This window comes from Sphaerodactylus townsendi, linkage group LG05 (genome assembly GCF_021028975.2).
Source record: "Sphaerodactylus townsendi isolate TG3544 linkage group LG05, MPM_Stown_v2.3, whole genome shotgun sequence".
Lineage (NCBI taxonomy): Eukaryota > Metazoa > Chordata > Lepidosauria > Squamata > Sphaerodactylidae > Sphaerodactylus > Sphaerodactylus townsendi.
Genome location: NC_059429.1, coordinates 14,670,433 through 14,694,984, shown reverse-complemented (window position 1 = coordinate 14,694,984; position 24,552 = coordinate 14,670,433). Strand labels below are relative to the sequence as shown.

The 24,552-nt window shown below is 48.0% G+C and overlaps 1 protein-coding gene across 1 annotated transcript in view; it reads right to left on the bottom strand.

Moving 5' to 3' along the window:
* The window catches only part of SBNO2 (strawberry notch homolog 2), a 126,890-nt gene that overhangs the window by 27,344 nt on the left and 74,994 nt on the right, over window positions 1-24,552 (bottom strand). Inside the window, 11 exon segments of the mRNA XM_048497659.1 lie at window positions 1,045-1,121; window positions 2,171-2,268; window positions 3,934-4,110; window positions 9,196-9,349; window positions 11,265-11,370; window positions 13,691-13,808; window positions 16,717-16,860; window positions 18,531-18,621; window positions 21,901-22,034; window positions 23,329-23,489; window positions 24,172-24,268. Coding sequence (XP_048353616.1) covers window positions 1,045-1,121; window positions 2,171-2,268; window positions 3,934-4,110; window positions 9,196-9,349; window positions 11,265-11,370; window positions 13,691-13,808; window positions 16,717-16,860; window positions 18,531-18,621; window positions 21,901-22,034; window positions 23,329-23,489; window positions 24,172-24,268 — 1,357 coding nt within the window.

Sequence of the window (24,552 nt, the reverse complement as noted above, 5' to 3'; positions counted from 1 at the left end):
GAAGAAAGGCTGGGGGGAATAGGACAAGGATCAGCCCAGCGGAGTTCTGCTGTTAAGTTTCCAGTGCTCTGTCCCATGACCATAATCAGAGCTACAATCCTGTGATCCGATAGCAGCCAGAAGAATTTGACACTGAGAGATTCAATCCAATCCAATCCAATCCAATCCAAAAACCTTTATTAGGCATAAAACCAGAAGTACCACTGAGAGATTCTCAGCTTTGCTTTTTTTAAAGAAAAAAAAAGCCAAGTTCCTAGCTGTTAAGGATGCACAGGTGCAGAGAATGTGGCTGGTGTACTCAGGATGTTCCAAAATGCAACATCCACTTTGTTTCTGCGAAGTAAAAGCAATGATTTTCCAAGCACTTTGCACAAAAGCCGGGATTTCTTAGGGGTTTCTCAGTAAGATCAGACAGCCTGTTACTGATTTACGGTATGGGGCAGTTTTGGGGGAGCACTTATCTGTTCTAGGGAGCACTCAGCTGTTGTAAGATGGCAACAGTGCGGCCCAAAGAGTTAGGCCAGAACTGTGGCCAATCCACACCAAAACAAGACCCACACATCTCAATTTGCAGCAAATGGTTTGCGGGTAGAAAACTTGCAAAGCCATTAAGATGTTTTCAGCTACGATGGCAGCTCAGATTCACAAAGCTGGTGCCTTCTTCACAGATTAAGGGAAGACCAAAGCTAGCTTTTGATTTGGAGGAAAAAAATGTAATTTTTTTTAAAATGAATCATGAAGTCCATCTAGTAGGAGAAGGAGAGGGAAAAGAAGGTAAGGATCGGGCCAGGAGGGGCTGTAAGAAATTCATGGACACACAGACAATTAACTACAAACATGCCTTGAGGGAGGAAGGGGTGCGAGGGAATGTAAAGAGCCATTTAAAAATAATGGTAATAACAAAGAAAGACCACAAAGCAAGATGGTGCGGTGAAAGCACAGAAGTGGGAAAAAGGAAGCTGGGGGAGGGGGGGGGAGAGCCACAAAGCCGAGAGGGGGCTGCCAGAGGGCTAAGGTACCGGGCGGGCAGGCGAAGGGTCTTACGTTTTCTTTTAATGCCAGTTCCTCTTTTTCGTTTGGTTGAAGGAAAGTGCTTCTGAATTAGTGAGAGAAAGACGCCTCTGAAAGTTAAGATGCAACATTTATTTTCTAACTGCTGCCAACTGCATTTTTAAAGGAGAATAATCGACACGGCAGGGGTTTTCACAAAAACCAAAACAATCATAAATAATAATCGCTGGGGGAGCGGCCAGCCTTCCGGCTAAGCAGCTGTGGCATCCATTCAACCGTATATACTCGAGTATAAGCCATCACAGAACCGTATATACTCGAGTATAGACCCATCACAGAACGTTCACAGACATCCCAACTGGAATGCTGGGGGTGGCAGGGAGGGGGGAGAGATATCTGCCGCAAATTAAGTGGGAGCAGGGGATAGATTTGGCCGGGGGTCAGAAATAAGAGGGGGCTGCATGCCGCAGCTGGAAGGGCCAAACAGAGCAGACTCCAGGTTTTAAAAAAATGGCTAGATGTGGAATGGCTGCCCCTTGTTTTGTTGGGGACAGAGTAGACAAACAAGCAAGATGCCGCGGGGGGCTTGCATGGAGGCAACTTAAAATATGGGAAGGGAGGAAAGAATACCAAATGGGAGGTCCTTGAAAATGACACGGTATCGGGGGGGGGGGCATCCATGGGACAGGTCTGAGCCCCCTCCCTTCTCTAGATGCACACTGGTGGATGAGAGAGGAAGTGAGTGCTCAAGCCCAAATGGAAATAAAAGTCAAAAATCAAAAATAAAATCAACAGATGGGGTCATGGAATCTTCCCCGAACCCATGAGTTTAGGGAGGGGCTGAGGAAAGAGGGAGAGGGGGGGGAATTAAACGAGAGACCCTCGCTGGCGGGTCTTTGGCCACGTCTCCGTCGCACAAAACGCCAGGCTCCGTTGCGCACACCGCCAGGTGCCTGTTAAAAACAGCAGGGCAACCTCTGCAGTCCCCTTGAAGAAGGTGCCGCAGCAACGGCAAATCAGCTTCAAAAGGTCACGGTGGTTTTCAAAAGGTCACTGTGACGCAGGAAGCCCCGCTATGCGGCTTCAAATCATGATTGGATGGATCGAGATAGCAGGGAACGCCTAGTCGGCACAGACCCAAAGAGCCAACAGAACTCACTCAGCGGCGGAGACGAAGCAATTGAGCTGCCCCTCGTTCTCATCCAGGACCTCTCGAGTGCGAGCCTCCCCTGTCGACTGCAGCCCGATCACGATGCACTGTGAAGAACCGTTTGCAGGGGATCAGAGGTAGCAGAAGGGGCGTCGGCACAGTCTAACAGCTGGAGCCTGCCTAGATTCAACTCGAAGCCCTATTTCCCATTCAAAGGAACAGACCCTTGCTTTCGTGCGTTGGTGGGTTATGATGTATTGTCGAAGGCTTTCACGGCCGGACTCAACTGGTTGTTGTGGGCTTTCCAGGCTGTGTGGCCGTGGTCTGGTAGATTTGGTCCCTAACATTGCGCCTGCATCTGTGGCTGGCGTCTTCAGAGGTGTATCACAGAGAGAAATGACACACCAAGTAGGTCAATCTGATTTATTGGTTTTTATGCCTTCCTTCCTCTTTCTGGCTCAGGGCGGCTTCTGGTCCTTTCATATGAGTACAATACCAATTTAAAAACATTAACATCTAAACATACCTATTAAAGGGTAGGTTCAGCAATTTAGATAAATCCGCAAGGTTATGCAGTTGCAAACTTAATGTGGTTGAAACCCTGACTCACCAACTCTTGCACTGCACCAGATTTGATAACATCAGATCTAAATATACCAACCTACATTTTTTTCCCCAATCTGGGCTGCCTGATCTGACCAGGTTATCTCTATTGTTAAACAACTCGGACCCCGGTCTTTGTGAAGAGATCGCCAATTTCATTGCGGAGATAGTTGAGAGTTCCCAGTAGAACGTATTTGTTGTGCTCCCCGTGGGGCCTTTTATCTATCATGTATCAATGCAATTGTTCCCAATTCATGTAACTTTTTTCTGACTATGCCAATAAAGGCTTATGTATGAAAAAAAACCATACCTAAATCTATCTAAAAACCAGATGGCGATTTAATGACAATAAAAAACAGAATCCAGGAAGGAAGTAAAAGGTGGGAAAGAGAAAGAGGGACGCCAAAATGGTAACAAACGACAGCTGACTCAACCTGGTGCAACAGCTCTGTCTTACAGGCCCTGCAGAATTGCATTAGATCCCACAGGGTCGTGGTCTCACTCCACAGAGGGTTCCACCAGACCTCACTCCACAGAGGGTTCCACCAAAAAAGCCGGACACATCTCCAGACAACTGGAGGGTTGTGACCCACCATGTAACTCTGACTTGGAACTTCCCAATGTTGAAATTAAAGGTGACCTCTCTGTGCTTTTCTGGGCTCCTTCTCCCCTGATATGGGTGTTCAATTTAAAACTACCGGGGAGTATGGTGGGGACGGTCACCCACAAGAATCCAGGCAACAGCTGCTTCTGTGACTGTTTTAACCCACTGCCAGTCAAGCATACCCACAGAATCATAGAGTTGGAAGGGGTCATACAGGCGATCTGTGTGTTTCTGCATTGCAGGGGATTGGACTTGATGGCCCTTGGGGTCTCTTCCAACTCTATGATTCTATCTAGCCCCACCCCCTATTCAATGCAGGATCAGTCTAGCTCATCTCTGACAAGCGTTTGTCCTGCTGCTGCTTAAAGTCTGCCAGTGAGGGGGGAGGGGCTCGCCAACTCCCTAGACAGGCGATTCTACTGCTGAACTACTCACTATAATATATATATATATTCCTAATGTCAAGCTGGTACTTTTCCGTCCATAATTTATATCCATTATTGCAAACCAATAATGCACAACCAGCAGGGCGCTCTCGGGCACAAGTCCTGCGGAATCCACTCACCTTGTCTTTGCTGAGCTCCTCTTTGGCCAGCTCAACAAGGCGCCGGACCTTTGCAGCTATGCACAGGTACTTGAAGAAGCGCTGATGAGCCGACCAGAACTGCCCCCACAAAGATTTCCGGGACTCCAAGCCGATCAGGTCTGCGGCCTGCTGAAAAACCACCAGGGCTTCCGCCCACTGCAGAGGGAAAAAGCAGAGAGCAACGGTAGCAGATTCTTCATATTTCTGAAAATTACCTACAGATCTGAGTTCAATTTAGGCTGCGTGCGTGATCGCAGGAGCGGTCCTAACCAATGAGCAAATGGGGCAGGTGCCCTGGACCACAAACTCTGAGGGGGGGGGGGCTACACGCAGCTCTACCTCCAGGCCAGAGGTGGGATCCAACCAGTTCTCACCACTTCTCTAGAAGTGGTTACTAATTTTTTCTGAGTGCCGAGAAGGGGTTTCTAAAGCAACCTCCCTGCCCAATAGGGATTGGAGGTGCGTGTGTGCGGCGGCGCCACTGTTTGAATCCCACCACCATCGGAACCTGTTATTAAAATTTTTGGATCCTACCACTGCTCCAGGCACTGCAGCTCTTACATTCAGACATCAGGATCACAGAGGGTGAGGATTGTCCAAGGAAGGGGAAAAATACCTTTGCAGGTCCTGAGATTGGACATCTCAGAATTTCAAGCTCATTTTAAATTCAGACAAGGTGTGGCACACTCACGTGAACTGGGAGGGGAAGTGGGGATTTAAATGTTTTGGGGAGCTTTTAAAAAATAGGAAGACGGAGAAAGCCACCGTCACAGGCCAGAGAGGAAGCAACAACTTCCTGGAATCCTCTGTGAAGAATAAGAGGAGTTTGGATTTATGCTCCCCTTTCTCAAAGTGGTCTGTAAACTCCTTCCCTTCCTCTATTATTATTATTATTATTATTATTATTATTATTATTATTATTATTATTATTATTATTATTATTATTATTATTATTATTATTATTATTATTATTATTATTATTATTATTATTATAAAACAGTTATACACAGCAAACAAGATCAATATGCTGGATTTTGTATTACATCACACGTCGGACACTTCCCAAGCATCTAGGACTGTGTGATGTATCGACGAATAATGCGTGCAGAGCCGAGTAGGGTGGCCTTTTGCAGCTGACATATGGTGATTTTGTCAGCGCCAATTGTTTTTAAGTGCCGTTCAAGATCTTTAGGCACTGCACCCAGTGTGCCGATCACCACTGGGACCACCTGTACTGGTTTGTGCCAGAGTCTTTGTAGTTCAATCCTTAAATCCTCGTATCGTGTAAGTTTTTCCAGTTGCTTCTCATCAATCCTGCTGTCACCAGGAATTGCAACATCAACTATCCACACTTTCTTTTTTCCACAATCGTGAGGTCAGGAGTATTGTGTTCTAAAACTTTGTCAGTCTGAATTCGGAAGTCCCAGAGTAGTTTTACGTGTTCATTTTCAGTGACCTTTTCAGGTTTGTGATTCCACCAGTTCTTTGTCACAGGCAGATGGTAGTTGTGGCACAAGTTCCAGTGAATCATCTGAGCAACGGTATTATGCCTCTGCTTGTAGTCCGTCTGCGCGATCTTCTTGCAGCAGCTAAGTATGTGATCTATTGTTTTGTCTGCTTCCTTGCAGAGTCTGCACTTGGGATCTGTAGTTGACTTTTCAATTCTGGCTTTGATGGCGTTTGTTCGAATTGCTTGTTCTTGGGCTGCAAGAATCAAGCTCTCAGTCTCCTTTTTCAAAGTTCCATTTGTGAGCCACAACCAGGTTTTTTCCTTGTCAATTTTGTCCTCAATTTTTTCTAGGAACTGTCCATGGAGAGCCTTCTTTTGCCAGTTTTCTCTTCTGCTTTGCAGTGTATTTTCTGATTATTCACTCTTTGTCTTTTGCACTTGAGTAGTGTTCTGCTGTTGACTTCCATCAATGTTGGTTCTTCACTGTTTTTCACATAATCTGCCACTGCATGTTTCTCTCCTTCCCCCGTTTGTTTGACTTGCAGAAGCCCTCTACCTCCTTATTTTCTGGGTAGGTTAAGTCTGTCAACATCACTCGCGGGTGTAATGAGTAGTGGATTGTCATCAGTTTTCTTGTTTTTCTGTCCAGATCATCCAGCTCTGCTTGCGTCCAGTTCACAATTCCAGCAGTGTATCTGATGACGGGTATGGCCCAGGTGTTGATAGCCTTGATCGTATTCCCACCGTTTAATTTGCTCTTCAAAATTTTTCTGACCCTTTGGACATATTCTCTGCTGACCACATTTTTCACATGTCCATGCTTGATGTTGTCCAGCTGTAGTATTCCCAGGTATTTATAGGATTCAGGTTGATTGCACTTTATGGTTTTCCATTAGGCATCTCTATGCCCTTACTGTCAGTAATTTTCCCTTTCTTCAATGCCACTGTGGCGCATTTGTCCAAGCCGAACTCCATACTAATGTCATTGCTGAAGATTCTGACTGTGTTGGTCAGTGACTGAATTTCAGTTTCTGATTTTCCATAAAGCTTTAGATCATCCATGTACAGCAAGTGGGAAATTTTGGTGAATTTCTTGCAGTTTGATAGCCCAGGTTTGTTTTTGTAGAATTGTTGACAGTGGGATCATTGCAATGATGAACAACAATGGTGACAGTGAGTCACCCTGGAAAATTCCTCTCTTGATGTTGACAGTTCCGTAGCTTTGGTTGCCCACGAACAACTCAGTTTTCCAGTGTTTCATTGCATTTTGAGTAAACTTGCTAATATTTTCACAAACCCCAATGACATCCAGACATTTGATGATCCAATTATTATTATTATTATTATTATTATTATTATTATTATTATTATTATTATTATTATTATTATTATTATTACTATTACTATTACTATTACTATTATTTGTTGTTGTTGTTGCTGTTGTTGCTGTTGTTGTTGTTAAGAACATAAGAACATAAGAACAAGCCAGCTGGATCAGACCAGAGTCCATCTAGTCCAGCTCTCTGCTACTCGCAGTGGCCCACCAGGTGCCTTTGGGAGCTCACATGCAGGAGGTGAAAGCAATGGCCTTCTGCGGCTGTTGCTCCCGATCACCTGGTCTGTTAAGGCATTTGCAATCGCAGATCAAAGAGGATCAAGATTGGTAGCCATAAATAGACTTCTCCTCCATAAATCTGTCCAAGCCCCTTTTAAAGCTATCCAGGTTAGTGGCCATCACCACCTCCTGTGGCAGCATATTCCAAACACCAACCACACGTTGTGTGAAGAAGTGTTTCCTTTTATTAGTCCTAATTCTTCCCCCCAGCATTTTCAACGAATGCCCCCTGGTTCTAGTATTGTGAGAAAGAGAGAAAAATTTCTCTCTGTCGACATTTTCTACCCCATGCATAATTTTATAGGCTTCAATCATTTCCCCCCTCAGACGTCTCCTCTCCAAACTAAAGAGTCCCAAACGCTGCAGCCTCTCCTCATAGGGAAGGTGCTCCAGTCCCTCAATCATCCTTGTTGCCCTTCTCTGCACTTTTTCTATCTCCTCAATATCCTTTTTGAGATGTGGCGACCAGAACTGGACACAGCACTCCACGTGCGGTGGCACCACTGCTGTTGTTGCTATTAATTACATTTGATAAACCGCCCACCCCCGAAGGGCTCTGGGTGGTGTACAACAAAATCACAACTGAAACAATGTGCACAATAAATAAGTGATAAATAGTTAAAATACATAACTCAGAATAAGCAGCATTCTAAAACCCAGTCAAACAATATTAATAATACTAATGATGGCTCCCAGTCCCAAGGCCGGGAGGGGACAGACAATACCGAAAGATGTCACACCGGTAGTGCCAATGATGGTACAGAACGCAACACAGGGACATCCAATCTGCGTCTGGCCTCCCCAAAAGCCCGGTGGAACAATTCGGTCTTACAGGCCCTGCGGGAATCACTAAGATCCCGCAGGGCCCGCACCGCTGATGGAAGTGTGTTCCTCTCCCCATAACAGACACCTTGTGAGGAATGAGGGGCTGTTCAGAGGGAACTGTGACTAGCCCAAGGTCACCTAGCAGGATTCACGTGGAGCAGTGGGGAATCAAACGTGGTTCTCCAGATGAGAGTCTGTCAGTCTTAACCACTAAGCCACTGGTTTAAGTGGAGACGCTGGGTGCGGAACCTAGCACCTTCTACATGCAACGCAGGAGTTCTTCTACTGAGTCACAGCCAGGGTTGCCAGTCTGTAAGTGCAGCCAATGTGCTGTTGTGGTTAAGAGCAGGCGGACTCTAATCTGGAGAACTGGGTTTGATTCCTCACTCCTCCTCATGAGCAGCGGACTTATCTGGGGAATCGGGTTTGTTTCTCTGCTCCTACACATGAAGCCTGCTGGGTGACCTTGGGCTAGTCACAGTTCTCTCCGAACTCTCTCAGCCCCGCCTACCCCACAAGGCGTCTGTTGCAGGGAGGGCAAGGCGTTTATAAGCCGCCTTGAGACTCCTTACAGGAGAGAAAGGCGGGGTATAAATCCAAACTCCTCTTCTTCAGCCTAGAGACCTCCTGGAATAATAACTGAACTCCAGACAACAGAGATCAGTTCTTCTTGAGAAAACAGCTGCTTCAGAGGGTGGAGTCTATGGCAAGAGACTGCATTTGTATTTGTATTTTTGCTTCAATTTATACCCCACACTTTCCCTGCAGGGCTCAGGGCGGCTAACATCACAAAACAGGATACATTATAACAGAATAGTACTGATAAAATACATAAAACTAATAATAAAGATCACATTACTGATGGCGACTTAAACATATCAAGTCTAACAATGTGCTAAACCAGGGGTCTGCAACCTGTGGCTCTCCAGATGTTCATGGACTAGAATTCCCATCAGCCCCTGCCAGCATGTCCATGAACATCTGGAGAGCCACAGGTTGCAGACCCCTGTGCTAAACCAATAACGGCACCACTAACAAAACATATCAATACCTACCCATACTAAATTCATACAATAGCAATAAATCAACAATAATATGGGGAGATGGGTCGCCAAGGGGCAACTCGAATGGGAAAAGCTTGGGACCCACTGGGCTGTACCATTAAAACTTTCACATACTTTTGCATTGAGCCCCCTCCTCTCCCCAAAGCCCACCCTCCCTAACTGTCATGTGCAAATCTCCAGGAATTTCCCGACTTGGAGTTGGTAACCCCAGCCACCGCCTCTCCCCATGGGGAGGCTCCTTCGAAGGCCTTCGCTCCCAGCACGAGCGCGGGGCCCCCACAGCTTACCAACTGGGCCGCTCTGTTGTAGACAAGCTTGTACTTGGGATCCAGCGGGATCTCTTCTATCCGGAAGGTGACCCCGGAGAAGCTGAGCTGCCGAGCGATGTACATCCCGCTGACCTTCATGTCCATGGCGACAATTTCCATTGCGCCAACGCCCCTGTGGAGGGAGACCCCAAAAGCGGATGAGAATGGATGACGGGGTGGAACTTTGGGAAGAAGAAGAAGAAGAAGAAGAACCCTTTCTCTCCTGTAGGAGACTCAAAGGGGCTTACAAAGGGTTCCCTTTGCCTCTAGGCTGATCAGGAAGCATGAGGATCTGGTCAGTCAAAGATGGTCCCTGCTCTCCTTAAACCCAGGACCTCTCCTCCGTCCCTCTGCCCAGACAATGGCGCTGCCATGCTTGACCCCCAGACGTCCCAGCTGCCCTGGACTTATTTCAGTGCAATCATGTCCACTCCCTACTCTTGTGCATTACTGTGCACTGAATGGCATTAACAGGATGATAAATGGTCCGGAGATAGCTATGACACTGAGAGCAGCAGTGGCGTAGTGGCTAAGAGCAGCTGCACTCTAATCTGGAGGAACCGGGTTTGATTCCCCGCTCTGCCACTTGAGTTGTGGAGGCTTATCTGGGGAACTACATTAGCCTGTGCACTCCCACACACACCAGCTGGATGACCTTGGGCTAGTCACAGTTCTTCGGAGTTCTCTCAGCCCCACCCACCTCACAGGGTGTTTGTTCTTGGGGAGCGGGAAGGGAAAGGAGATTGTAAACCCCTTAGAGTCTCCTTACAGGAGAGAAAGGGAGTTGGTATGAATCCAAACTCCTCCTCCTCCCCCTGTGCCAGAAGCATTTTCCCTCTTCCCTTGTGAAAATCTGAAAGGGACCTGAGAGGAGACTCTAGCTAGAATAGTGAAACAGAAGCACAACCTGCATCCTTGGTGCGATAACTGCACTTCCAGAACAACCCAGAAGTGATGCTGTCATGCTTGGGGATGCTTTATGGATAAACTGCAGTGTTTGGGACAAATGCTAGCTAGAGCATCCCCCTTCCTGAGATGATGTTTCTTCCAGGTCGTGGAAGAAGTGATGTCATTGGGCTGGGTTTGCTGATCACCCCTGCTACAAACAGTAAGTCCCTGCCTCCCTTATCTCCCTCTGGCAACCCTAATCCCCTTCCTGGGCCCAACCCTAAATCTCAGGTCCCTTTCAGATTTTCACAAGGGAAGAGGGAAAATCCTTCTGGCACTGGGGGAGAAGAAGAAGAGGAGTTTGGATTTATACCAACTCCCTTTCTCTCCTGTAAGGAGACTCTAAGGGGTTTACAAACTCCTTTCCCTTCCCCCTCCCCAAGAACAAAACCCTGTGAGGTGGGTGGGGCTGAGAGAGTTCCGAAGAACTGTGACTAGCCCAAGGTCACCCAGCTGGCGTGTGGGGGAGTGCACAGGCTAATCTGAATTCCCCAGATAAGCCTCCATAGCTCAGGCAGCAGAGATGGGAATCAAACCAGGTTCCTCCAGATTAGAATGCACCTGCTCTTAACCACTACATCACTGCTGCTCCCGAATGGCTACCCGAAAAATGAGAGCAGAGGAGGAACTGATGGCATACACCAGGGTCCCCCAACGTGGTGCCAATGGGCACTATAGCACCCACCAACACCTTTTTACAGCACCTTCTAGGTGTTTTTAGGAAGTGGGTGGGGCCAGGTAGGCCTTTTGCCTGGCAAGGCTTCTGATTGGCTGTGCAGACTTTTTAAAATGTGGCTTCGGCAACAGCTACGATCGCAGTACTAGGATCTTCAGAGTTATGGTCAACCATAAAATGCAATAGCCGTTTTGCAGTAGCCATTTTGTGGCTGCGCTCACCAGGCCGTGTCAAAATTCCCAATGTGCCCATAGGCTTTAAAAAGTCAGAGACGCAGGCCGTTTCTTGGCTGGTTGAGAACTCTGCTGGACTGGACCCGGGGTAGGGGGTGTTTGATCAGCAAAGTGAAATTAATCCCTCAAATGCTGCCGTAAGATCAGCATCAAAGACAGGGAAGGGATACAGAACAGCTATCCCAACGTACCGCTTCTCAATGGCGTGGAGGAATTCATCAAATGATTGAAACGGCGTGCCTTCCCCCCAAATCCCCAGCCGGCTCATGTAGATCATGTTCTTTGGCTCGGAGGCACCTGTCGGAAACAGGGGGAGAAAAAACACAGAAGATGTAGCCATGGAGGAAGACGGAGACAATCACGGGAACTGGGGCCTCTAAAAATCCACTCCTCCCTTCTGCTAGTTGGTTGCATGGCTCTCAGTCAGCCTTTACTGTGGCTTCATTCGATGTACGCACATAGACACCCTGGTTTGCTGCCTGGTGACCTCCTGGCCGCAACAGAGGCTGCCCAGACAGAACGAAAAAAGGCCTGGATGGCATTGGTCAAAACGAGCTGAGATTTGATTGACGGCCTCTAAGCCAAAGCCTGGGTTGCAAGCGAACCAGACCTAAGAAATACGCCACAGTTTTGCATGTACCGTGTTTCCCCGAATATAAGACAGCGTCTTATATTAATTTTTGCTCCCAAAGATGCGCTATGTCTTATTTTCAGGGGATGTCTTATTTTTCTGTGTTCTGTTCGTCGGGCATGCTTCCAAACAAAAACTTTACGATGTCTTACTTTTGGGGGATGCCTTATATTTCGCACTTCAGCAAAACCTCTACTATGTCTTATTTTTAGGGGATGTCTTATATTCGGGGAAACAGGGTAGTTTGAACTGGGCTTCTGACCTGCACAGTGCCAAATGCTTCCACGCAACGGAGCAGACACTTTCTTCCCTGCTGCGATCGCCTTTCTTTTTTCCATTTTCTCTTTCTCTGCATTTAATGCGTCGAGAAAATCAGGCAGCGATTTTCTGGCCGGGATTTGCATGTCTGTCTGTGTTTTTAACGGCATCGGACTGTTACAAGCATGTAACAAAGAGTAAATACTATGGCACAAAACACTCAGCGTTTATTTATACTTGGATTACTCATTACTGCTTCGTTGGAATGCCTATTGTTGTGCCTGTTTTTTTTAATCTATTGAGAGGACCTAAGAAAAAAATCTGAGCCCGTGACTCCGAGCCCTACTCCCTGTTGTTTTAATTATATGTATGTTTTTAGCTGATGTTTTATCTGTACACCGCCCTGAGCCCTTCGGGGATAGGGCGGTATACTAATTTTATTATTATTATTATTATTATTATTATTATTATTATTATTATTATTATTATTATTATTATTAATAATAATAATAATAATAATAATAATAATAATAATAATAATAATAATAATAATAGACACACTGAAGCAACCCGTTCTGTAGTTGCTAGACACCAGGAAAGGGCCAAAGTCCTACACAGGCCTGCCTCCCGGGGTTTCTAGGGAAGAATGAAGAGGCTGCACTTCTGCCCTTGCTAAAGCCGGTTTCTTTTTTGCCTATATCCGGCCTGTGCAGGGCATCTGATTCAGGTAGGTAGGACTGACCACTGACTAGGTCAGAAAAGTATTGGCTGAGGCCAGGTGGGGATCTTGGAACTAGCTGCCAGAAAAACAAGGGACAAGAGCTGTTCGTTTTCATGGCTGCTGCCTTTCTTTTTCCGCTAATTCCCTGGCACACACAGATTAAGGGAATGTCACAAAACCCGAACGTACTGCCCAGAGGTGGGATCCAGCAGGTTCTCACCAGTTCCCGAGAGTGGGTTACTAATTATTTGTGTGTGCCGAGAGGGGGTTACTAATTGGGTCCGCTTTTCCGTTAGAAATTCCATCAGGTCCAAAAATCATCAAGTCCTGTTGTTTCCTGGGTGGCTGGTTAGCGAAGGGAGAAAACGGGATAATTCTCCCTGTTGGGCTGTTTTTAAAACATGTTTTAGAAATATGGTAAAAGTTCCTTGTTTCAGGAAAGTATCCTTCTTTTGATTTCTAGAAACAAAATGAAGTATTTGAAAGTATTAAGTATTTGACAGGCAGTCAATTCGAGCAGAAGTAGTTGTTTCTGTTGGCAGTAGACGATAGGACTTGCTATAATGAGTTTCAATTATGGACAGAAAGATACCAGCTGGAAATTAGGAACTTTTTTTAACAGTAAGAGTTTTTTACAGTAACAGAGAAATTATTAATGCCCCCTTGGAATGCCGATACGCCCGTGTGCCCTTAGCCCAGTGGCCTTCACGCCACTGTTTGAATCCCACCACCATGGGAACCTGTTACTAAAATTTTTGGATCCCACCACTGGCACTGCCCCAAATTCCTTTCCACCAAGCCCTAGTCAGCTCGGCCTCAGGAGTCAGCACAAACCCCATTTTCTTGAGCTCTGCCTGCCCCCACGTTTCCACCAGAATTTGGGATTTCAAAAGTGGGCTATTCCACAGGCAGCATAGAACAGACAAGCTCTGCTCCCACCCCTCACCCCCAAAAGGCTTGAGTCCAGCTACGTACACCCACCCCACTGGGTGAAAATCGGCTCTTACCTGTGGCACTGGCATAGACCACCCTCGCAAGAGGCAGTTTGTTCTGCAGGTCCAATACTGCTTTGCCCATCTTGGTGGAGCTGGCATTTTTGGCTTTGTGGCATTCATCAAACACAATCTGGAAGGGTGGGGGAGGGCGAGTTAAGGAGACAATGGTGTGCAGGCACTGGGAGGCAAAAGGGGAAAACCAGTCTTCAAAAGGACTAACTTCTCTATCCTGCATTGGTTAGATCTCACCTGGAATACTGTGTACAGTTCTGGGCACCACAATTCAAGGAGGATATTGACAAGCTGGAATGGGTCCAGAGGAGGGCAACCAAAATGGTAAAAGGTCTGGAATCCATGCCCTATGACGAGAGACTTAGATAGCTGGGTATGTTTAGTTTGGTGAAGAAAAGGTTAAGAGGTGACATGATGGCCATGTTTAGATATTTGAAGGGATGTCATGTTGGCGAGGGAGCAAGCTTGTTTTCTGTTGCTCCAGAGACTAGGACATGGAGTAATGGATTCAAGGTAAAGGAAAAGAGATTCCAGTAAGGGCAGTTCGACAGTGGAATGTACTACCTTGGAGTGTGGTGGAGTCTCCTTCTTTGGAGGTTTTTACAGACAGGCTGGATGGACCTCTGTCAGGAGTGCTTTAATTATGTGTTCCTGCATTGCAGGGGGTTGGACTTAATGTCCCTTGGGATCTCTTCCAACTCTATGATTCTATGACTGGTGCCTTTTGGACAAGAGGGCAAAACCCAGATGCTAAACATTGGGGGAGAATCCATAGTATATACAATAGAAAAGGGGTGTGCAACTGACGTTACCAAGCAAGTGATCATTTGCACATAATCAGTCTAGCAATCACAGACTGCATAACTTGTAAATTTACTAAGTCTACAATACGTACAGTTATGGGGTTGTATATCAGTAAAGCCCCAATGCACCTTCAAGTATTTCTCTCGTACAGAAATAAGTACATTCATAAGAACGAGTCAACATTTCTACGACTGCTTCCCTTATCTGCGCAGGGATAGCTATTAGCTTAATATTGAAAACCCAACACAAGGAACCAGCTTCTGGATATGTTCTGGCTTCGACAAATCTTCAGAGGCTCGTGAGCACGTGGCATTTTCAACATTGGCTGCTAATCACATATACGATTGTTCCTTCAAAAATCAAGTTGAACTTCGTTTGTTTCTGCAAAGCTTTCTCTTGCTGCAAAAAAATGTCTTGCTATGGCTGCTAGCCTTATTGTGTTCAAATAATTGCTTGCTTTCTTGCTTGCTTGGAAACATGGGGGGAGAGGCTGAGGTTTTTCATGCCGAAGGCCACAGGATCAAACCCCTAGCACAGTGATGGCGAACCTATGGCACGGGTGCCAGAGGTGGCACTCGGAACCCTCTCTGTGGACACGCACACACAGAGTTCGTCGTGTGGGGAACGGAAAATCACCCCCACACACATACACATCTAGGCTGGCCTGGGCCGCTGAGCACGATGTGCATGCACCACGGTGAGCAGGGAGGACTCGGCTGGCAGGCCTGGTGCCTGTGCTCCAGGTGGCTGCTGCCCGAGGGGGGGGGGGCGCAGAGGAGGCAGAGATGCTAGAGAGGCACAGAGCAGTACGCATGGGACTTGCTGGAGGCTACAGCAGGCTGGCCCCTGCTCGAGCAGGTGGGGCAGAGGAAAAGGAACCAACGTTTTTTTTTTCTGAACTAAAACCTCACCATTCAGGTTAAAATGCCGGGTTGGCACTTTGCAATAAATAAGTGGGGTTTGGGTTGCAATTTGGGCACTCAGTCTCAAAAAGGTTCGCCATCACTGCCCTAGCATCTCCAGTTAAAAGGACCCATCTCTGTCCCAGGCCCTGAGCTCAGCTACAAAGATCAGTGGTCTGACTTTGAAAGCTTCATTTGTGTGTTTAGGGGATGTTCGTGGTAGAGCACCGACTCCACAGGCTGGAGTTCTTATGATCAGCCCCTGACGCTTTCGTTTTAAGGGATCTCAGACAGGGGGGCGGGAAAGAGCATGGAAAGGGTCACCTGAATCACTATAAACAGCCATGCAAAGAGAAAGACAAGAGATGAATATTTTAACAGAGGCAACTCCCAGAGTTAATTTTGGAATGCTGGGGGCTCCTCGCTCGGTTGGCAGAGCATCTGTTTTGCCTGCTCAGTCCCTGGCACCTTCAGTTAAGACAGCGGTTCTCAACCTGTGGGTCGCGACCCCTTTGGGGGTCGAATGACCCTTTCACAGGGGTCACCTAAGACCATCGAAAAACACATCTTTCCGATGATCTTAGGAACCGAGACACAAATAATTTCATGGTTGGGGGTCACCACAACATGAGGAACTGTATTGCGGCATTAGGAAGGTTGCAAACCACTGCGTTAAGAAGAAGAGTTTGGATTTATACCCCACCTTTCTCTCCTGTAAGGAGTTTCAAAGCGGTTTACGAACTCCTTTTCCCTTCCTCTCCCCACAATGGACACTTTGTGAAATAGGTGGGGCTGAGAGAGTTCAGGGAGAATTGTGACTAGCCCAAGGTCAACCCAGCAGGCTTTGCGTGAACGAGCGGGGAAACAAATCCAGTTCACCGGATAAGAGTCCGCTGTTCAAGTGGAGGAGTTGGAAATCAAACCCAGTTCTCCAGATTAGAGCCCACCTGCTCTTAAATTCAACACCAGAAAACAAACAGAACCAAGCTGGGCTCTCTTTCTCCACCACCCCTCCAAATTAATTCTAATTCGTCGCTTAGGAGTCTTTTCACTTTCAGTATTTTGCATTGATCCTAGTTAGCTGGTAATGAACAGCTGAAAATCTACAAGTACTGGAAACCTGCTTCTTCAACAGGAAAAACAACAAACACAACAAAACCACCAAGCCCAAGATTCTCGGAAACCCAAATTCTGCTGACATTCTGGGAATATATATCTACATCTATGTACTGTACTCATTTTTCTGCCTCAAGGCAACAGAGTCAGAGGCGGGGGGGGGGGGGGGGCCCCCCTGAAAGATCCCAGCAGTAGTTAGGATACAACACCGTCAAAGTCCTCTTTGCACCAATCCAGAATCTGTTTCAACCGGGTCCTGTGCTGGCCGCCCGCCTGGCTTTCACCGATCAGGGCAGAGTAAGTGGCAAATAGGACTCCTTCCGAGGTAGCCGTGTCGCCGTATTTAATCTAGGTCAGGGAGAAGACTGGAAGTTAAGACAGGAAAAGAGGCTGCACCCAGCGGCTTTCCAGCCACCACCAACAGGACTGCCTGGTGGCTGGGGTTTGCACACCCAAGGGGACGCACAAACATCCTGCAAGAAAGCCCAGCCAGCTCGGAGTCCCCTCCTCTGACTGGCAGCCGGTCTCTCTGGTCAGGGGCATCTGATGAAGCTGATGGGCAGCAGAGTCAGGATGGGCAAAAGGAAATACTTTACACAGCGGGTGATTGACCTGTGGCACTCTCTGCCAGAAGAAATAGAGACCGTTTTAAGAGGGATTAGCCAGATTCATGGAGGAGAGGCAGAGGTGTTATCGGGGGGAAATGGTGCCCGAGGACAACACTTTCTCTGGGCACCCGTCCCCTTGTGCCCCCCTGTAGGGAGCTTGGGAAGGCAGGGTGCAACCGCCGCCTGACACAGAGTCCCCCCGCCCCCGGCATCCCTGCAGGCCTGCTCCTGCTCTCCCCAGGTTCCACGTGACCAAAAGGCATGCGCCTGGGGAGATGGGTGATCCCATGTCCGTATAGGCCGTACAGGTGTAGGTGAGGTTAGTCACTCTGATGGTGACTAACGGGAACCTCCACAATCTGAGGCAGGCAGCCCCTGAATCCCAGTGCCAGGAGGCGACATTACAGGAAGGCCTTGGCCTCTGTGCCTTCTTGCTGGTCCTCCAGAGGAGCTGGGAGGCTGCTGTGTGAGACAGGATGCTGGACAAGATGGACCATGGGTCTGATCCAACAGTGCTCTTTTAATGCTCAAATGTCTTGATTGGGAGTTTCAGAGGGAGTTTTCCGAGAGTTTTAGGAGGAGGCGGGGATCCACACGCAAAGCAGGAGCTCTGCTACAGAGCTTCGGCTCCTCCCCTCGAGGGCTTCACCCCACAGTACCTGCCTGCTCTTGTTCCGATCTGTTGCCCACAGTATGAATGAAGCTAACAAACGCCAGTAAAAAGCAGAGGGCAGGTTCACATTGACTCAATGCCTTGCTTTGGACAAGACTCATAACTCAACTGTGGAATACTTCCTTTGCTCACAGAAGAAGCCAACTTCAATCCGTGGCATTTCCAGATAAAAGATCTCAGTTAGCAGGTGCTGGGAAAGACTTTTCTTGCCAGAGAGCCAATCCCAGTTTGAGCAGCCTACATGAAGCTGGACTGATCAATAGCCCATGATGGAAGGCATCAGTCTGTGTCAACCTTGTGTAAAAGATCCACAGAGCAGGAGTCAAACATAAGAAACTGACTCACAGAGTCACGCTATTAGTCTATCAAGGACTCCTCTGACTGGCAGCCGCTCTTCTGGGTCTCAAGGGAAGCGTTTTGCATCACCAGAAGTCTGAACTCTTTAACTGGAGATGCCGGGGATCAAACCTAGAGTTTTCAGCAGGCAAAGCGGGTCTTTCTACGCCAAGTCACAGCCACCTCCCCGTTGAGAAAGGCCTTTCCACGAGACCACGCAAAGCTGCTGCCAGTCAGAGGAAAAATACTGGGCTAGGTGGACCTAAAGAGCTTCACAACAGGAGCTAGATTCAGTAAGTATCTGATTGCAGAGCCCCATCAGCGCTTCATTACAGAATAGGGGGTCTCATCTTCCATCTGCCCCCAATTATGCTCGGGGGAGGGAGGGGGGAAAATCTCACCTTATTTAAAGCATGAACAGGAATGTTGGGCGCATCAATATCCTTCAAGTCCCTCTCAGCATCGTACTTGAGATCGTTAGAGGCGCTGAACCTAACGGGAGAGACACAAAACGGCCAGGTGAGTTTGCGCAGAAACGCATGTTACAAATCAAAACAGCCAGGTGAATTTAGGTAGAGATGCCTGCGACGTAATGACGATTCCCCCTGCCAGTTCTCCCTTGCAAATCCTCCACCCCAGGGGTGGTCAACCTTTCGTGCTCCACATGTTCATGGACTACAATTCCCATCAGCTCTTGCCACCATGGCCAATTGGCTGCATAAACACCGCCCTGAGCCCCTCGGGGATAGGGCGGTATATTAAATCAAATAAATAAATAATAATAATAAACAATTGGCCATGCTGGCAGGAGCTGATGGGAACTGTAGTCCATGAACATCTGGAGCACCATAGGTTGGCCACCCCAACTCCACCCTCTTCCCTACATTTGAATCCCCTCTCGTGCCATGGAAGCTTGCTGGGTGACCTTGGAGCAGTCATGCTCTCTCAGCCTATCCTACCTCACAAGGTTGTTGTCAGGACAAAAATGGAGAAGAGGAGAACGGTGTACGCCACTTTGGGTTCCCAATGGGGAGAAAGACAGGGTACTGAGGCAGTAAATAAATCTGTACCCAGAAACACTGGAGGAAAGCACTGTCCAGGCGTTTCTCCATCCTTAGTAAACTACCTTGTAGTCTGGGTTATCTTGGCTGTGCTGCCGGTCTTGGAGACCTCAAAAGGTGACACAGCATAGCACAGTATTATGTCAACTGAGGGCTGGAGAGACTGAGCTCCAAATACCCACATCGCTACAAAGCTCACTGGGTGAGATTTTGGGGCAGTTGTGTACTCATAGAATCATAGAGTTGGAAGAGACCACAAGAGCCACCCAGTCCAACCCCCTGCCACGCCAGAACACACAACCAAAGCACCCTTGACAGATGGCCATTCAGCCTCTGTTTAAAAACCTCCAAAGAAGGAGACTGCACCACCCTCCGAGGCAGCATATTCCACTGTTGAACCACCCTGACTGTCAAGAAACACTTCCTAATGTTTAGGTGGAATCTCTTTTCTCGTACTTTAAATCCATTACTCCTTGTTCTAGTCTCTGGAGCAGCAGAAAACAAGCTCCCTCTTCGACACGACATCTCTTTAAATATTTAAACATGGCTATCATGTCATCCCTTAATCTTCTCTTCTCCAGACTAGCTCCTTAAGCCGCTCCTCACAGGACATGGAATTCAGACCTTTTACCATTTTGGTCGCCCCCCTCTGGAACTGTTGCAGCTTGACAATATCCTTCTTGAATTGCAGTGCCCAGAACTGGACACAGTATTCCAAGTGAGGTCTGACCAATGCAGAATAGAACGGTTCTATTACAGTGGTGGCGAACCTATGGCATGGGTGCCAGAGGTGACACTCAGAGCCCTCTCTGTGGGCACGCACAGAGTGCCCCCCCCCCTACACACACATCTAGGCTGGCCTGGGCCGCTGGGCTCGATTATTAGCATTAAACCCAAGGCCAAGTTTTGAGGAAGCAGTGTAGGTTACCCTGTTAAGCGTTGTTAAACCCAATGATTTTCATGTGAAGAACTAAAGCGCGATCCTTTACCTGGGAGTAAGCTCGGTTGCTGGCAATGGGGCTTGCTTCTGAGTAAACCCTCCTAGGGTCGTGATTCACCAGTTGGAAGCGTTGCATGGTTGCTTCAAAACAAAGCCACCGACTACCACCAAGCTTACTCACGAGTAACGCACGCCTCGGAGCCAACTGTTTTTTCTAAACTAAAACGTCAGTATTCAGGTTAAATTGCCGTGTTGGCACTTTGCGATAAATAAGTGGGTTTTGGTTTGCTATTTGGGCACTCGGTCTGGAAAAGGTTTGCCATCACTGGTCTATTATATCCCTTGATCTAGAGCAGGGGTCTTCAAACTATGGCCCTCCAGATGTTCATGGACTACAATTCCCATCATCCCTGCCACTTGGCCATGCTGGCAGGGGCTGATAAGAATTGTAGTCCATGAACATCTGGAGGGCCATAGTTTGAAGACCCCCGATCTAGAGACACTATACTCCTATTGATGCAGCTCAGAATCGCACTGCTGACTCATGTTCAGTTTGTGGTCTACTAAGACTCCCAGATCCCTTTCACATATACTGATGTCAAGCTAGGTTTCACCCGTCCTGCATCTGTGCGTTTCAGTTTTTATGCCTAAGTGTAGTATCTTCCATTTATCTCTATTGAAATTCATTTTGTTAGTTTTGGCCCAGCTCTCTCATCTGGCCTGGTCATTTTGAATTCTAACCCATTGTGAGGATAAAATGGAGGTTCGTACATCGCCCCGGGATGCTTGGAGGAAGGATGGGATTCAAGTATGCTAATATGAAGTGACTGATGGGAATTTACACAAGAGAAAGCTCCTCCAAAGAAGCACCATTCATCCAGTGAACCTTGCTGAGGTTACGCTGTGGTGCTTCTGCTTTTTCATAAGAACATAAGAACAAGCCAGCTGGATCAGACCAGAGTCCATCTAGTCCAGCTCTCTGCTACTCGCAGTGGCCCACCAGGTGCCTTGGGGAGCTCACATGCAGGAGGTGAAAGCAATGGCCTTCTGCGGCTGTTGCTCCCGATCACCTGGTCTGTTGAGGCATTTGCAATCTCAGATCAAAGAGGATCAAGATTGGTAGCCATAAATCGACTTCTCCTCCATAAATCTGTCCAAGCCCCTTTTAAAGCTATCCAGGTTAGTGGCCATCACCACCTCCTGTGGCAGCATATTCCAAACACCAATCACACGTTGCGTGAAGAAGTGTTTCCTTTTATTAGTCCTAATTCTTCCCCCCAGCATTTTCAATGAATGCCCCCCTGGTTCTAGTATTGTGAGAAAGAGAGAAAAATTTCTCTCTGTCAACATTTTCTACCCCATGCATAATTTTGTAGACTTCAATCATATCCCCCCTCAACTTCTTTTAAATGGCAGGAGATGCTGGCAAAGGCTTCAGGGAAACAACTGCCTGATCACACGATACGTTAAAACAATCCCAGCCCCGTCCCATTGGTTGACAAGAGTATTTTGCGCTGTTTCCTAAAAGTATTCAAGCGAGAGCTCTGGAGAACCTCCAGATGGAAAAAGCAGCAGAGGCTTCGCAGAAGCTTGGTTTAAGTTTCAAAGGCCCCTTCCGCACACGCAGAATAATGCATTTTCAAACCACTTCCACAGTTGTTTGCAAGTGGATTTTGCTATTCCGCACAGTTTCAAAGAGCATTTTGAAAGCAGTTTGAAAGTGCATCATTCTGCGTGTGCGGAAGGAGCCAAAGGAAAAAAAACTCTTACCACAAGGATTTCTTCCTCCCCTTCAGGTAGTTTTCGAAGATGATTCCTGCAACGGTCCGGCCCTTCCCTACTCCAGCACCGTCCCCGATGAGGAAGCCGGCTCTTTGCCCGTTGGGGAGTAAAACTTCATGTTGCTGCCAGTTCAAAAGAAAAGCATGGGTGAGTGATTTGAGCCATAACTAGATGTCAGCACGTCAGCCCTGCCTTGCCCCTTCTTCCCCTGCGCACAAAAGGGAGTGCCATTTTTGCCAAGCTACTTGTCCCGGCATGAGTGTGCCCCTTTCCAGTGTGCCTTTGCTCCGGAGCCACTGTTCCATTCACAAATCTGGACGATGGGTGGAAAATGCTGTGAAGTCAGTTGCGTTTTTTAGGCAAGAGGCTAACAGAGATGGTTTGCCACAGTGTAGTTTGCCTGTGTAGCGACTGTGGACTTCCTTGGTGATCTCTCATTCAAGTACGAACCAGGGCCAACTATCCTTCCCTTCTGGAATCAGACAAGATCAGGCTAGCCTGGGTCATCCAGGTCCAGCAAGAGACATTCAGAGGTGGTTTGTCATTGCCTGCCTCTGTGCATTTCCCTGGTGATCTCCCATCCAAGTACTGACCAGGACCAACCATTTCTGAGATGGGACAAGTTCAGGCTAGCCTGGGCCACGGAGGCGTAGCTGGGCCACTCTGCGTTTCCCCGCCCTTACCTTAGGTGAGCCTGGAAAAGCGGCCTGTTCCCTTCAGGCTGAAAATGGCCTGGTGGGAACTACACTTCCCATCAGACCCTGAGGCTCGCAAGGTCTCCTGGGAAATGTAGTTCCCACCAGACCGTTTTAGCCTGAAGGGAACAGGCTGCTTCTCCAGCCTCCACTGTTTCACTAAAGAAAGTGGGGGGTGCCATGGTGTGGGGTGCCACGAGGGGGGGTCCCCCCCGGCGGGTGCCCGGTGCAATGCACACATTCTCTCCCCCCCCCCCCCCCCCCGGTAGCTTCACCTCTGCTGGGCCATCTAGGTCAGGGAGCCCCAAACTTAGACAGCTTTAAACCCCCATAATCTTCCCCAAATCAACCAACCAAGATATTTTCCTATTATTAAGATGACAACGGTAACAGAAAAGTTGGAACACACAGAAACACAGCATGTGATTCGGATTGCTGCAAAAAATAATAATAATAAGGGTGCTTGGGAATCTGGATCCGGAGCTGAGCTGCTGAACGCAGGGGACACAGTTTCTCAACAACAGATCCGTGCAGAGGATTACGATCATGTTCCAGAGGATCTGCCTATCCACTCTCACATGTCTCCATGTGACGTGACCTCCTGGAGCCTTCCAACTGCACTGTGTGGAAATCTCAGCCAGGAGCCTCGTTCAGGCCATGTTCTTCCCCTCCTTCCCCTGGCTTTGCCTGGGCCACCCGAGATAACCTCCTCCAAACATACCTGGCAGGCATAAGTAATCGCTTCCAGCTGGAGGGCAGAGAGCAACCCGTTGTCAGCAATCGAGGCGGGGAGGGAAAGAGTATAGGTGACGTCTGGCGGGGGGACGCTGGAGAGGGTGCTCGTTTCAACCACCCGGTCGGGGTGCTGCTTCCCAATTTTTGCTGGAAGTGGAAGCAAAGCCAACTCGTCAGCAGGGGGAAGAGGAACCGAGTCGCCACCGCAATCGCCACTCACGATCCACAAAACATCCACAGGAGTCACGGCAAATCTCACTGCTTTGAAATTTTAAACTGGCACCTATATAGGTTGAGGCCATTTCAACACTGAGCTGGACCCCAAGCCTAAGATTATCAGGAATGAGACACGTTTTGCTACCCTGGGAATGATTCCTAAGCACAGAATTGCATCATTGTTGGAGCGTGAGGCGAAAACTGGGGGAGTCCAAGCTGGGGGTAAGACTGATTCATGGACTATCAGCAGTTGCTGGCTCTGGTCACTAAATGGAACCTCCACATTCAGAGGCAGTCAATCTCTGAATCCCAGTGCCAGGAAGTAACATCTGGTGGCTCTCCATAATAATGCTGGCCACTATGTGAGATGAGTTGCTGGACTAGACGGCCCTCTGCTCTGATCCAGCAGGACTTTCCCTAAGTTCCCATGAGTCCCCACTCAAACCACAGAGCTCACTGCGTGACTCTGGGACAGTCGCTCTCTTCCAACTTACCCTACCTCATAGGGATGTTGTGAGTGTAAAGTGAAGGGACAGATCCATGCACATTAAGCCCGATTCCAAACATTCCTTCTGGATGCCTGGTTGAGACCGAGGTTCAGGGGTCTACTTACATTTGGAGGGGACGTAATCCGCGTATGTCTCTGCGTGGCCCAGCTCTTCCGCCTCGTCGTCATCCCCCTCCTCCTCCTCTTCTACCTGAGTTTGGGACTGAAACAAAACACACGCAAAGAGAATCTCAGACGCGTTTGGGACTGATGTACCAATGAGATCTAGTCAAGAAAAAATAGTCACACAGAAAAAGACATCCACTAAACAATGCCATTGAAGGCGGATGTGGGGAAGAGGGGAAATACTAGCTGGATCCAACTTGTTAAGTTCCCCTGAACTTGGCAGGGGTAAAATCTGAAGTTCACTGGGTTTTTGGCCTCCCAGTACTGGATACTTGAACACAGGTTTACTGCTCAGAATGATAAAACTGATTTCCAATACTC